At 49.3% G+C, this 12,515-nt stretch overlaps 4 protein-coding genes across 4 annotated transcripts; 2 read left to right on the top strand and 2 right to left on the bottom strand.

Annotated features, from left to right (window-relative positions):
- The first annotated feature begins 3,475 nt into the window (after positions 1 to 3,475).
- On the top strand, positions 3,476 to 6,323 carry F5B22DRAFT_383266 (uncharacterized protein). The gene is made up of 7 exons (XM_047971299.1): positions 3,476 to 4,078; positions 4,129 to 4,188; positions 4,240 to 4,314; positions 4,370 to 4,405; positions 4,465 to 4,497; positions 4,553 to 5,648; positions 5,712 to 6,323. Exons 1-7 carry the CDS (start codon positions 3,670 to 3,672, stop codon positions 6,034 to 6,036), a joined length of 2,034 nt encoding a protein of 677 aa, XP_047827737.1. The 5' UTR covers positions 3,476 to 3,669; the 3' UTR covers positions 6,037 to 6,323.
- Positions 6,324 to 6,609: 286 nt separating this feature from the next.
- Positions 6,610 to 7,478, bottom strand: F5B22DRAFT_649663 (putative ubiquitin carboxyl-terminal hydrolase; the record flags this gene model as incomplete). The annotated part of the gene is made up of 2 exons (XM_047979207.1): positions 6,610 to 6,980; positions 7,103 to 7,478. 2 exons carry the CDS (start codon positions 7,476 to 7,478, stop codon positions 6,610 to 6,612), a joined length of 747 nt encoding a protein of 248 aa, XP_047827736.1.
- Positions 7,479 to 7,804: 326 nt separating this feature from the next.
- F5B22DRAFT_383211 (short chain dehydrogenase) lies at positions 7,805 to 9,119 on the top strand. The gene has a single exon (XM_047971297.1). It carries the CDS (start codon positions 8,131 to 8,133, stop codon positions 8,920 to 8,922), a length of 792 nt encoding a protein of 263 aa, XP_047827735.1. The 5' UTR covers positions 7,805 to 8,130; the 3' UTR covers positions 8,923 to 9,119.
- On the bottom strand, positions 9,060 to 11,397 carry F5B22DRAFT_383194 (uncharacterized protein). Its single transcript, XM_047971295.1, has 2 exons — positions 9,237 to 11,397; positions 9,060 to 9,117 (listed from the first exon to the last, which is right to left on the bottom strand). The coding sequence occupies exon 1, from the start codon at positions 11,297 to 11,299 to the stop codon at positions 9,317 to 9,319; it is 1,983 nt and encodes a 660-aa protein (XP_047827734.1). The 5' UTR covers positions 11,300 to 11,397; the 3' UTR covers positions 9,060 to 9,117; positions 9,237 to 9,316.
- Between the last annotated feature and the right edge of the window lie 1,118 nt (positions 11,398 to 12,515).

Raw genomic sequence — 12,515 nt, 5'->3', positions numbered from 1 at the left:
TCTACATGATACAGAATAGTAGCACTTGTAGCTAATCTTAATTCCATGTTACGGAGCATACAATATTGTATATTACCGTGTAGTAGCTGTAATGTGGCGCATACACCTACCTAGGTACTTCCAAGTATATGTTTGCCAGCCCGTAAACGTTACCTGAAGGGGGTTGAATAATGAAATAATGAAATGGCGGACAATCTGATCATGATTCTTCAGGCCTGTGATGACTGCACGTCATGCATGGCCAGGGACTAGGAAGGTACTAGGTAGGTAGGAAGTGTAAGTAAGACGCGTGCATATGAGGATACAAGGTATTCGCCAGGCCGTGCATCATGAAAAAGCAAAGTGATGCCATCTAAGTATGTAGGTAGGATGGATGCCTTGTTATACAACGCATTATATAGTATTGAGACAGTGAATCCTTTTCAAAGAACAGTCACGGAATTCTTTCAGCTCGTTGGCACATTAATAATAACAGAGGTAGGCGCCTCATACATTGTCTTCGTAGGATTCAACTGCGGCTGATAATAGTGACTTGGTTGGGCTGGCTATGTGTGAAGTTGAAAGTTCTAGCCCCAAAAGGTTGTAAATACCGAGTGCTGACAGGAACCGCCAAAGGATCATGCCGGGACCCAGGTTCGAGTCCAAGGTGGCCCCCAACCTCCCAACCCATATCTCTACGTAATAAGTACACCTGCTAGATAGCCACGACTTACTTATTACTTATATGTCCTTTCGTGATAATGTACGCACGTCTGTACTTGCTGACGCCGCTCATTTTGGCGGGCTCAGCCTGTTGAGAGGAGCCTATTGGACTTCGAGATGCTCGAGATGCTCCTTGCGACAAGACGAGATGGCAATTACCTGACATGGCTGGCTGTGCACTAGTGAAGTAGCGCGCCAGCTTTTCTTCGAATCACGACACTTCTACCCGGTATTCTATGCATGGACCAGCGATTCTGAAGGTCTGGTTGTGGGGGAGTGGGCTACAATTTTTATGATGACGTGACAATCACAATAAAGTGTTCTGCAGGCCGAGCAGACGACCTTACTCAACACGCCTTTCTGCCATTGACGCGTGTGCGTGTATCTACACCTTGACTCTCTCGACTCTCTCGGCTGCAAGCCTTTAATCCGCGCTCGGTAGCTCGGTAGCCTACTATGGCACCAAGGCTGGCCGAGATAGGGAGTGCCATGGTCTTACAGCATGATACTACCCTGGCGACGAGAATTGCCTAGACTACGTGCTAGAGAGCCGTAGCGCAGCCATTCTCAGCTTCAGGATGACCATTGTTGCTTGACGATTCCATCTGCTAACAGCCCTTGCGAAGCTAAACAACAAGTCTAGCAAGCTACGACCCCTTAGGATTAACTCCACGGCGTTGACAAGATCCATCGAGTACATGTAGCTAAGTAATCTGCGAACACTACCGCTTGCACAGTAGACAATGTGATTGATGAGTATGATGAAAACCTACCTAGGTAGTGTACACGAGTAAAGGACCTTGCATCATTGCGATAAGAGGAACAGAAACGGAACGGGACGCGACATCTATTCGGAGTTTTTCTCCAGGCTGCCATTACTACTAAGTCATCAAAACCGTGGTGTCGGTGACACCAGAGAAAGGAGAGGATCGACGCCCCCGATAGCCCCTGTCCCTGCCTGCCCTGGATTAGACTGGATCTACCCGGCCAGTCGGTGAAAGGCCCTCGGGCCCTGCTCGGGTTGGTCGATCCCTTTTATTGCTGAAGTTTGGGTGGGATCGTAATGCCTGTCTGATGATATGCAGAGCGGGTTTGCTTCGACCGTCTCTGCCCGAGCTACTAAGTAGGGGGTGATGGCCAATATTTGATGCCTCCTCCTGTTCCTCATGCTGGGCCATTTCAATGATATCCTTGTGGTGCTTTACACGTACATGTAAATGTGAAAAAGCACCCTCCACTGCGGGCACCGATACGCCGTCAAATTCTCCGAGATCACGGGTGGCCTATGTTAGGGAGTAAGTACGCAGTTAGCATCACATGATTGCGCACAATTTAACCGATGCTCACAACCACACCTCCACGTCCGGCCCGGCAGGTAGGGTAGCTAATTAGAACGCATCACCTCACCTCGCATATCTAACTCACTCCGGCCTTTCCCACTGGTCCCCGCCCTCTCGTCCGGCACCAGTGGCGATTTACCACTGGCTGTCATGAATATCAACTTACTCGTACAGACTCGTAATACACCGATCTAGTCGGCTCCCTCGGCTCCAAACCAGTCGTGAGATGTTTAACCCCAAAACTCTGCAGCGTTAGTATGCAGTCATCTTCCGGCCGGAATCCCAGCCCGTTACAATTGCGTTACCGACTGCTTGGCTGCACTAAAGTAGACTCGACTCCCGTAACGCGATGCCATGCGGGTTGACGGTATACGTTCGAGGACTAGATATATCATTTTATACCACAGGTTAGTTCTCATTGTGGCGATACAACGGCAAATTCATGGATTGATTGAGTCTTTGATGAAGGGGTATCCTCTGGAAGGGTTTGAAGAATAGCTATTTAACGAAAATACGCGCTGGTCTGCAGCTGGTCGAGCAATTGGCACGTCAGTCCGCGCCGAATACCAGATGACGCCCTCGGTCCGAGAAATGGGAAGCAGATCTAGCTACCACAACCTGAGTCACAACGCTCAAGCCGCGATGTATACCTAAATGTCAAGCCTACCCTGATGCCCATCATCTTCATGAACATATTTATTTATAAAATATAATGGGTGGAGTCTAGTAATACGACAAGTAGAAAGCTTCTCACCAGAAAAGCTTTCGATGCGACCTTTTCTAATGTACGAGTCCCTAACCGCGTGTAAATTGCTAATCAGGTAAGCACATGCCATGCTTGCATTGTGTCGAGCTTTGTCTTCCAAGGTTGCCCGAGCAGGGTGAAACTCGTCATATCTCATCCGCAGCTTCCAAGTTACTAGCGAGGCTGCTCTTACCAGCCCAACGATGAGTTTAGATGGCAGCAGCTACTAGAAGTAGCCTCCATCCAACTTCCCGAGTTTGAATGTTGTGGCGACTTGCCCTGAATCTCACCTCGACGTGTTGCCCTAAGAACCAATGTCGGAAACGATATCTGACTATCTCAATGAGTACGTAGATAATGCCAATGTATCTGCCTCGCATGATGGGAAATACTCGTATCGCGATCCCAATGATACTTGATGGTGGTGATGGATATAGCGTGGATATGAGGGCATGGGCACACACCTTCCTCGCCTTTGTGCCGTCGGTGGACATTGCTCCCTATGGGCAGTGCCTCCTTCACCACGTCACCCCTTGCGTCTCATGCCTACCTGAACTGGAGTGAAGGATAGTCGGCTCTGCCTGCCTAACTGTTCGTTCTCTTCGATTAGCTGTTTTAGCATGCTAGAGAGCCAGGTCTGTGCCCGAAGAGAACATCTTGGACTCTTCAACTTCATGGCCCTTCCGCATCTCACGTAGAAGCTCTATCTCCCGCTTCTCTTCGCTCCAGCCTTCACGCGGATCCTATCATCACTCTAATAGCACCTATACAGAATTGATACATAGAGCATCGTTAGTATGTGAACGGGTCTGTTGCACATCCTAGAACCAATACACCAAGCAATATATTCGCCCCAACGCCTCGAATCCAGTCGTTATTATCATGCACTATTCTTTCGACGGTAGTGGACTGTCGCAAGAGCAGCTCCAAGCCAAAGTCGAGGCTGCTCAGCTAACTGGCCAGCTCGACGGTGATTCCGGCCGCCGTGAAAATGCATCCCCTAAGTCATCGAAGCCAAATGGTACTTGTGATTGGCGAGGCGATGCTCCCGAGCCAGAACTAGACGACCTGGCACACGCATGTGAAAAGAACCAACAGCAATCCATCCGCATGGATGCGTGTGACTGGCGTGGTGATGTGCCTGAGGAGCAAAAGGATAACCTGGATCGAATTTGTCAAACTGAAAAACAAGCGAAGCAGTCAGGTCGACGCGATAAGCCGGCAGAGCAAGCTGATACTATTCATATGCCCATGCCGCGTCTCCCCCAAGTTGACGAGATTCCTGAAATTTGTAAGCACGCATCTCACTTGATATTGGCACGCTCGCTGACGGAATGTTAGTGCGCCCATCGGAGGATGACAAGAGTTTCGATCTTAAGCCTGTCACCAAGCCACTCGTTGGTCTGTATCCTCATTACCCGCACAACTATCGAATTAACTAATGCAGATTAGCTAAAGAAGCTCCCGCTCGAGATAAGGGGAAACCAGAGCGAGGGAAACGACCAAAGAAACCGAAAGAGCGTGCTGGTATATGCAAATATCTTCCTTGCGTATCTAGCTGTGGCTAACCCAGTCTGAGTAGAAAGTTCAGCCGCACCAGCAAGTACTTCGCCTAGAGGTTAGTGAACATAGTAGCAAATAAACAGCAGGTATATCCTATACTAACCGAAAAAGCAGCCAATGAAGGTGACGATGAGTCCCCTACTGGAGGTTTGTGATATCCCCGAGAACCGGAAAGACCACGTCTAACATTGTGCTGCTGCAGACAAAACCCATTCTCCTTGGGTCGACTCCTTGGAGCAAATGCCTTCGAGTGTAATCGAAAAGGTAAACTCGGGCATCAAACATACACTTGAGGGGGCCATCAGCATGTTAACATCCCGCGCCGATGAGCAGAGACAGTCACCAAAGAGAACTGCGGAGGAAAAGACCACGGGGAGTACTAGTCTTGCGCCTGAGACCGTAGCACAGCTTCCTTCCGAATTATATGTGCCGAGCCCACCTCTTCAACCAACTGAGCCACCACCAGAGAATGACCGGCCCAGCGGCAGTAAAAAGCAAGAGAGGGAAAAGAAAAGAGCGGAAAAGAAAGCACGCCATGAGGCGAAGAGAAGAGCCAGGCAGCAGAAAAATAAAGAAAGGAAAGAAAAGCGACGACAAGCTAAGGAGAGGAGTAGAAAGGAAAAACAGTGGAAAAAGGCGGCAAAGTTTGGCGGAGAACTCCCCCCTCAGATTCTTCAAGGTCTCCGGGTTTCTCCTGGCTCGAAGACTACATACAATTCCAACTGTGATATATGTATGAAGTCGGCTGCTTCCATTATGAGCAGCAAAGAACGGAACCCAAAATGCACAACCTGTGCTAAAGCGGCCGAACGTGAATCAACGCAACAGTATCTAAAAGCCTCGAACATTGACTTGGGAAATTTACCCTCATTCACGGAGGGAGGTGAGATCCTTGGCCTATTGAGAAATATTCTCGAACAACATTTAGCCAACAGCAAGTCCAAAGGTAAAGTTGAGATGGGTGGCGAAAAACGCATCGACGAGGGCCTTGTACGACACATGGTTCAGCACATACAAGATTTTATTACCAGTGGCAGAGAGGCAGAATTGCATTCTCACGAATGTAGCACTAGTGGTCAGCCAGGTCATTTGGGACGTCATGGTCTCGATGGGAACAGAGACTCGCCTGCTTCAACAGAGAGCGCACAGATAATTTCGAGTTCATCCCAAAACTCGGATGCAACTGCCTCGTCAAACCCAGTAGAAGTTGATTGGTGGGTACAGGCCATGTCTTTGAACGGTTCGCCGCCCTCTCCCTATCGCCCCCTTTCCCCTCGTTCTGGCACTCCATTACCCAGGTAAGCCACACCGATTTCGAGTTATCGACACCTGTCTTAGTTACTGATATGTTTTCCGATTAGACCGAGGACGGCAGCCGTGTATGGGCCTGGAACATCGCATTATCCATTGCACAGCCCATTCGATATGGGTCATGCTGCATATCATTTCTACCTACCTTTGCCTATCTGCCACGGCTTTTGTCCCTCTCCGGGTCAATATGACTACCATCACCGCTACTCCGTCCCAATATTTCCGCAACCTGCCCCTTTCTTTTCACCAGAACAGAAATTCAACAAAGAAGTAGCCTCACCTGTATCTGGTTTGGCAGAGACGGTTTCTACGGACACTCCTCGACTCAGCCGAGACTATCATGTTAGATCCAGATCCAGATCTGGCTCTATCTAGCCTTCTTATATTGGTCGTGGGTGCGTACCGTGGCCTCTTAAGCAGGACTTGTTTCACGAGATTAAAAACTAAGGGTTACGTTCGTTTTACAACATGGTTTCGTAATTTACAAGACTGAGAAAGACCAGAGTTGATGAAGATGCATGTATCAAGGGTATTAGACTGGAAACGCTCTCAGGAGCGACCTAGATTAGGCCAACAAAATGAGATTGTTTTCAAGAATGGTGTACCTTTCGAGCCATATTCTAAAGCAGAAGTGCTTAATTATGAACTGTAGGGCTTGACTGCCAAACACCTTCGGATACCGACTCCGCCGATAAGCAGTAATAAGTGGTAGATATGTCCGTGTGACCCTCTCCACTACGCACCGAAGTGTTTGGAATTAGGATTGTGGCTAATTTTTGTTCCTCCAATCTGTGTATGGGTTTAGGCTTTATATCATCGTGCAAGTCCCTATACACAGATAAGATACGGCGAACAGCAGATGGACGCTAGATATGTGCCTGGCTGTTCTGGCGTAGAAACCTTTGTTTGCATCTGTCTTCCCCTTTTTCTCACTTGTCAGAACCGAACTTAATCCAGCGACCCTGCGAGCGCGACACACGAGAACCGCATGTCTCCGCCCCCGCGCTCGAGGAACTTCAGGGGACCCCATAACAGAGCCTTGTCGGAGAGGACGTCCTCGTCGGCAGCCAGCTGGCCCCGCGCTATGGGACCCTTGCGCCGGCCATCGAGCTCCCATAGCGTGCCGTCGTCTGTCTTCACGAAGCACACGTAGTGCAGGTCCACGTCGTCCTGGGCGTCGGGCGCGACGGTCTGTCCTTGGCTCGCGGCCTCTTGGTGCGCGGATGCGAGGGCTGGCGTCTTCTCTAGGAGGGCGGAGCGCTCGCCGGGTGCGAGGGTGATGGATTGCGAGAGAAGGGTTGAGAGCGGCGTGTCTTGTTCTGTTGAGTTGGAGCTTCTGTTAGTGGGTTTATTGGCGCTTCGGGATGTCGAGAGAGGAGGAAACGGAGGGAAAGAGATGGAATAAGTAGATAGAGAAATTAGGGTGAAGAACTTGACGTACCGATGAAGCCCCTAGCTGGACCATTCGACACAGCGTGGAGCAGACCCATCAGTCCACATGCATTCCGGATCGTCTGCTTCCACCACACGACGGGCTCGTCAGGTCCCTTCCCCGTATACTCGGGCACGCCGGCGTCCTCGGCCAGCCGAGAAGACTCGTAGGTCGCGCTCACGGGGAACACGAGGAGCAGCGCCAGCGCGGGCCGCGGGATGAATGCGAGCAGCTCGGGCTCTGTGATGCTGTAGACGTCGTGGACTTGGAGCGCGCTGCTTAGACCGAGCTTTCGCAGGAGAGACGTCATCAGCTCTGGGTTCGCCTCGAGCGGGATGAAGGCCGGGGCGCTTAGGCCCGGGTCCGGATTCGTTGCTGTCGACATCTCGTCCTTCTAGGAACCGGTGTGTGAGATGTGTTGAAGAAGCAGAAACGTAAGGTACGGACGGTATTTTGGTGGAGATCTTGAGGAGCGTTTGGACGTCAAGCGTAACTCCTTGTCGAAAGTCAAATCAAAAGCAGCCTTTGAAGGCGTGGAAAGCTGTAATGTAGACCACTTACTCTCGCGTCTAGAACCCGTGTTCAGACCCTGTCTTTGACGACAACGCTGTCGGGTACCTGAAGCTTGCGCTGCCGAGCCGCTGCCTATGACGCCAGCCCCTCAACCCCGCACTACTACCTGGTTGATCTGGCTGATTACCCCGCCAAATCCGTGGTGAAAGCTCCCAAGGTTCTGTCTGAGCTTGTGTGGGGCGGCCTCAGTGTTACATCGATGGTAGGTACCTCTCCGCGTATCTCGCACTGACCCTAACCCAGAGAAGGTCTGGCAGTCTATGATGTACCTTAATAAACAATGTAGGTAGTGGATAAATAAATGGATTAGCTAAGTTCTTACACAGGTATAAGGTGAGTAGGTATCTATCTACTGATGCTGTTCATCATATATCAATTACATGAGTAGTAGGATCCAGCTTCTCTGTTTATCAACTGATTTCAACATACCGAGTTCACACTAATCTTCATCTCGGGAATTCACAATGGCACGTATATTCATAACTGGCTCTTCAGACGGGCTCGGCCTTCGTGCAGCGAAACAGCTCGTCTCCAGAGGCCACACAGTCTATCTCCACGCCCGGAACGCCCAAAGAGCAAGCGATGCGCGGAATGCCTGCCCCGGCGCCGCGGACGTCCTCCTCGGCGATCTAACGTCCATAGAGGAAACCAAGGCGCTAGGGGCATCGCTCTCGAAGCTCGAGCCCATGGACTGCATCTTCCACAACGCAGGGCTGTATCTCGGTCCCTACCGCGCGCAGGCCGAGGGCTACCCGGCTGTCTTCGCCGTCAATGTCATAGCCCCTTATCTCCTGACGTGTCTCGCACCGCTCCCTAGACGTCTCGTATACGCGAGCTCTGACAGCCATTGGGGCGGATCGACGAGTCTAGAGGACTTTGGATGGAGAGAGCGCCACAAAGCCGGCCACTTCCGAGAAAGCAGTGCATATGCTGACACGAAGCTGTACAATACCATGTTCGGCTTCGCATTCGCGCGCCGGTTCGCCTCGAAGGGTGTCGTCGCGCACTCGGTTGATCCTGGATGGGTGCCTACCAAGATGGGCGGTGCCGGGGCCCCGGGCGATATCAACGAGAGCGAGAGGCTGTATGTCATGCTTGCGGAGGGGACTGGTGAGGCCGAGGGCAAGAATGCTTGTTTTTGGGAAAATGGGAAGAAGGCCCCGGCTCAGGCGAAGAAGGATGCGTACGATGAAAAGGCTCAAGATGCCTTGCTGAAGAAGCTGGAGGATATCACTGGAGTTAGGGTTCCCCAGTAAGAGATTAGTGCCTATGAATCCATTTCAAACTTGGTGTGTGAGGACGTGGCTTGTTAGTTACTTTCTCTAGTACATAGTGGTTTGGCGTTCACCAAGTGGCTAGTTCCATTTGAATTGTCTCAATAAACCTCTGACTGAAGACTGATCTTGATATGATCTGAATTTCAGTGAGATATGAGGGTAAGGGAATGAAACCTATTAATGGAATCCCGATTTAGCAAGGTTCACAGAATCATCATAAGGTCACGACGTGTTATATAATGCTAGAAATGAAAAGGAGATTAGAATTGAATAGAAGGTCTTATGCGTTATACCTCCGTAATTATTTTAGGTCAAACTTTTCAGGTACGAGTCCATTTGTTAATACCCCTAATGGGAAACTGCGCAATTGCATTTAGGAAACTTCTGGTTCAGCAAGATCGGGAGAGGTAATGTGCATAGGATTCGAAATTCCTCGCGGCACATTTCGAATGTACTTCTCGGCTAGCGAACTCCGGCGCCCACCACCTGAAAATATCCTCCAATATTCGTCGTCCGTCATATCCTCACATTCACCTCCATATGGGTGCCGGAGGATCGATCTGTAATCTACCTTGTCATGTAGGGAGTCCAATACACTAGCCCACGACCCACTGAGTAGTTGTACATAAGAGAGTAGGATCTGGACTCCAGAGTAGGGGTTGTTGGACTTCGGTTGGAGTGAAGAAATAATCTGCTGTAGCTCATTTTCATGGATAGCTACTTCTGACAAACGGAGCATGTTCAATTGATCACGCTTTCGACTATTCAATATAGGACCAATGCTGCAAGCACTGGATTTGGTGAAATCCCTTGTATCCGCGACATGGATATCGATCCCGGTGAGACTGTCGGTATCTAAGACTACTGACAGAAACCGAGAGTTGTCGCTTATCAACTGGTCCAAAGTTTCTCCATATAGCGAATGGAGTTGACAAGAGACGTATTTTAAGTTGCTTGCGAGGAGGCGAATATTGTCGTGCGACATGGGATTGAAAACCAAAACGGTGGCTTCATTCAGATTCGCGCTCCATACGCCACTTTCAATCTTTAAAGTCTTTATTGAGACACCTGCTGGCGGCAGAGCGGCTAGAAAGTCGGGTATGTTGCCGAAAGGCAAATGATGGTTCCAGTGATGGGCTTCGTGTTCCTTTGAAGAAAATGGATAGAGTAATGATCGCCCAATTGCTAGAGGGTCATTGCTTGCTAGCAAAGGTGATTCACCATCGAATTCAATCGGTTCGTAAAATGCTAAATCTTGGGCCAAAGGCATTTGCGACATGGCCATAGCGGTAAGTCTGACGAAAATGCCGCCCTTACCCAGACATTCTTGGTCAAGTACTCTCTTTTTGAATTCCATATGACAGGTTCGAATCGCCTTGGTGCAAGGCTCAGAGTGAAGGCTACCGCTACCGTTGGAAGCCACGTTCTCCCAAGCTTGTTCTACTTTATGCCAATTCTCTAAATCCTCATTAGAAGGAGTTGGATCATCCGATTCGCACAGATCATCGAGTTTATTACGGAGTCTCTGAGCCCAGACACGAGCAAATGCGCGCCGATCGTTTGCAAGTACCGGATGATAAGAAGTAAGCTTGACAACAACCCCAAAAACACCCTTGCTGATGGTAGGATGTTTAGAAATTTCCAGAAGCCGGCCCAATGACTTGGTTTGGCACTCCACGTGGATGTAGTTGATAAGGAGATGTGAGCTAGCTGCACAAAATCTACGGCAGGTAAGGCGAGTATTCTGGATGTCAGAGGACGGTCTCACGTAAATAGGTGAGTTGTAGTGCCTGTAGCCATCAAGACGATCATGGCAGCGTAAGAAATTGAATATCAGTATAAGCAGTTCATTGGGTAAGTCCAGTATATTCAAGGGCTGGACTGTCCCGCGGCCAAGCTCATCAATGCAGGTTCGAACGCATAATCGATAATTGTCGATATTTGACTTGAGATGGGCAAGGCCCCGGTCTAGCTGGTGTAAGAGTGGGTAATACTGTGGTAGGTCATAAGGGTCATATCGGTCATTGGTGAGTAACTTGTCACAGCGTCTGAGAAGCTGTTTGTTTCGCCTTGTGAGCAACAGACGCCGAGCATCCAAAGGTTCGATCAGCCGGAGATTGCCGTAGAGGGTTTCGTAGTCTGAGGGTAGACGGGCGTATTCAGTTTCAAACCAATTGATTTCGTCAATAGCACGGACCATTTCCTCCAGCGCATCATACTGAATCCACAAGTTGTCCATACTTCTCTCAGGTGACATTCCCAAGCGAAGAAGGGAACACAAGTCGCCCATAAAGCAAGCTAGAAGGGGCATCATCGGGTCCCAAAAGTTGTTTGTCGGGAATGTGATGTACGTCATGATGTAACCCTGTCTGGTGATAAAGCTGTTGGCTGGCAAATGAGAAGGTTAGGTCGGAGGTCTGGACGATTGTGGTGGACAGGGAAAGATCCTCAGACAAGACTTCTCGGAGAGGAAGAAGGCAAATATACAGGCAACAGTGAAGGCACCGAGGAAGATACCTAAATAGATTGACGTTCTCGTAGCGACTTCCCTTTTTGTTTGCTTACATTGAGCACCTTCCTTACCCATATGGACCCAGGTATTAGGTACCTCGGGCATGTACATGCACTTGAATGGACTCACATTTTGATGATATTAACGGTTCCTTGTTCTCCAAGCTAGTCCAGCTATTGCGAGACGCCTGTGAAAACCTATTGTGGACGAGACGTAGCTCGGTCTCAAGCTTGAAAATTCAGCATTAATTTCCACTATGAATCGATTTCTTTGCTCATTGTATGTTCTTCGTTAGAGTGGATAGACTGAGATACTTTGAACGTATTATTACAGGGCCTTTGCCTCATATCTCCACGACTCTGTAGGGCTACTACCCCAGCTATGCTTTGCCCGCCGATAGTTATTTAGTTGGTAGATATATCATAATGATCACCGGATAGTGGCGCGAGGAAGTTGTTAGCGTTGGTGTTTTGATATTATCATTTCAAGGTCTTGGTAGACACCACTCAAGGTTGAGATCACAGCCTTCAGCGTCATGTTATGTCCAAGCTTCATGAACCAAATTTACCATCTTGCCTGCACTGTGCACGAATAGTCAGATGTGTCCATATATCCAGCGTATGAAGAACTTTACATAGCTACTAGTATTCTAGTCGAATTGCGCAAACGGAGCTGTAGACTGAACTCTAGAATCATCTTCACAATGTTAGTGAACTGGGGCGCGAAGCAAAGAGTGTATAGACATATCCTTTCGTGAGAAACTTGGGGCCAATGTAGTGTCTATCTTTTCAGAAGCTCAAAGGCAGCTTGTGAAGCATCTTACAAATTACCTACGTAGTACTGCATTGCCAATAGCCGAGGTTGTAGCAGAAGCACATACTTAGGCCAGCTCCAGCACTTGACCCGCACTGGCTTCAGACAAAGACAAGCCTGCGGATAGTATACATAGGAGATTGAGATAAGAACATACATCACAAAATGCCTTGGGGGGAGAGAAGAAAAGCCAAGTGGCTCGTTGTCAGACGAGACAGCTGACCAAGTGTGAAACAAGGGTAAGCAT

This window comes from Xylaria bambusicola (assembly GCF_022495145.1).
Source record: "Xylaria bambusicola strain CBS 139988 unplaced genomic scaffold F5B22scaffold_45, whole genome shotgun sequence".
Taxonomy (NCBI): domain Eukaryota; kingdom Fungi; phylum Ascomycota; class Sordariomycetes; order Xylariales; family Xylariaceae; genus Xylaria; species Xylaria bambusicola.
The sequence above is the reverse complement of the archived record's forward strand: the minus strand, read 5'-3'. Positions and strand labels throughout refer to the sequence as shown.

Excerpts from the sequence above, each read along its gene's own strand:
- F5B22DRAFT_383194 (XM_047971295.1), bottom strand. The coding sequence starts at position 11,299 with ATGACGTACATCACATTCCCGACAAACAACTTTTGGGACCCGATGATG.
- F5B22DRAFT_383266 (XM_047971299.1), top strand. The coding sequence starts at position 3,670 with ATGCACTATTCTTTCGACGGTAGTGGACTGTCGCAAGAGCAGCTCCAA. Across the intron at positions 4,406-4,464 it reads AGCAAGTACTTCGCCTAGAG|CCAATGAAGGTGACGATGAG; the intron begins GTTAGTGAACAT and ends CCGAAAAAGCAG. Across the intron at positions 5,649-5,711 it reads TCTGGCACTCCATTACCCAG|ACCGAGGACGGCAGCCGTGT; the intron begins GTAAGCCACACC and ends TTTTCCGATTAG.
- F5B22DRAFT_383211 (XM_047971297.1), top strand. The coding sequence starts at position 8,131 with ATGGCACGTATATTCATAACTGGCTCTTCAGACGGGCTCGGCCTTCGT.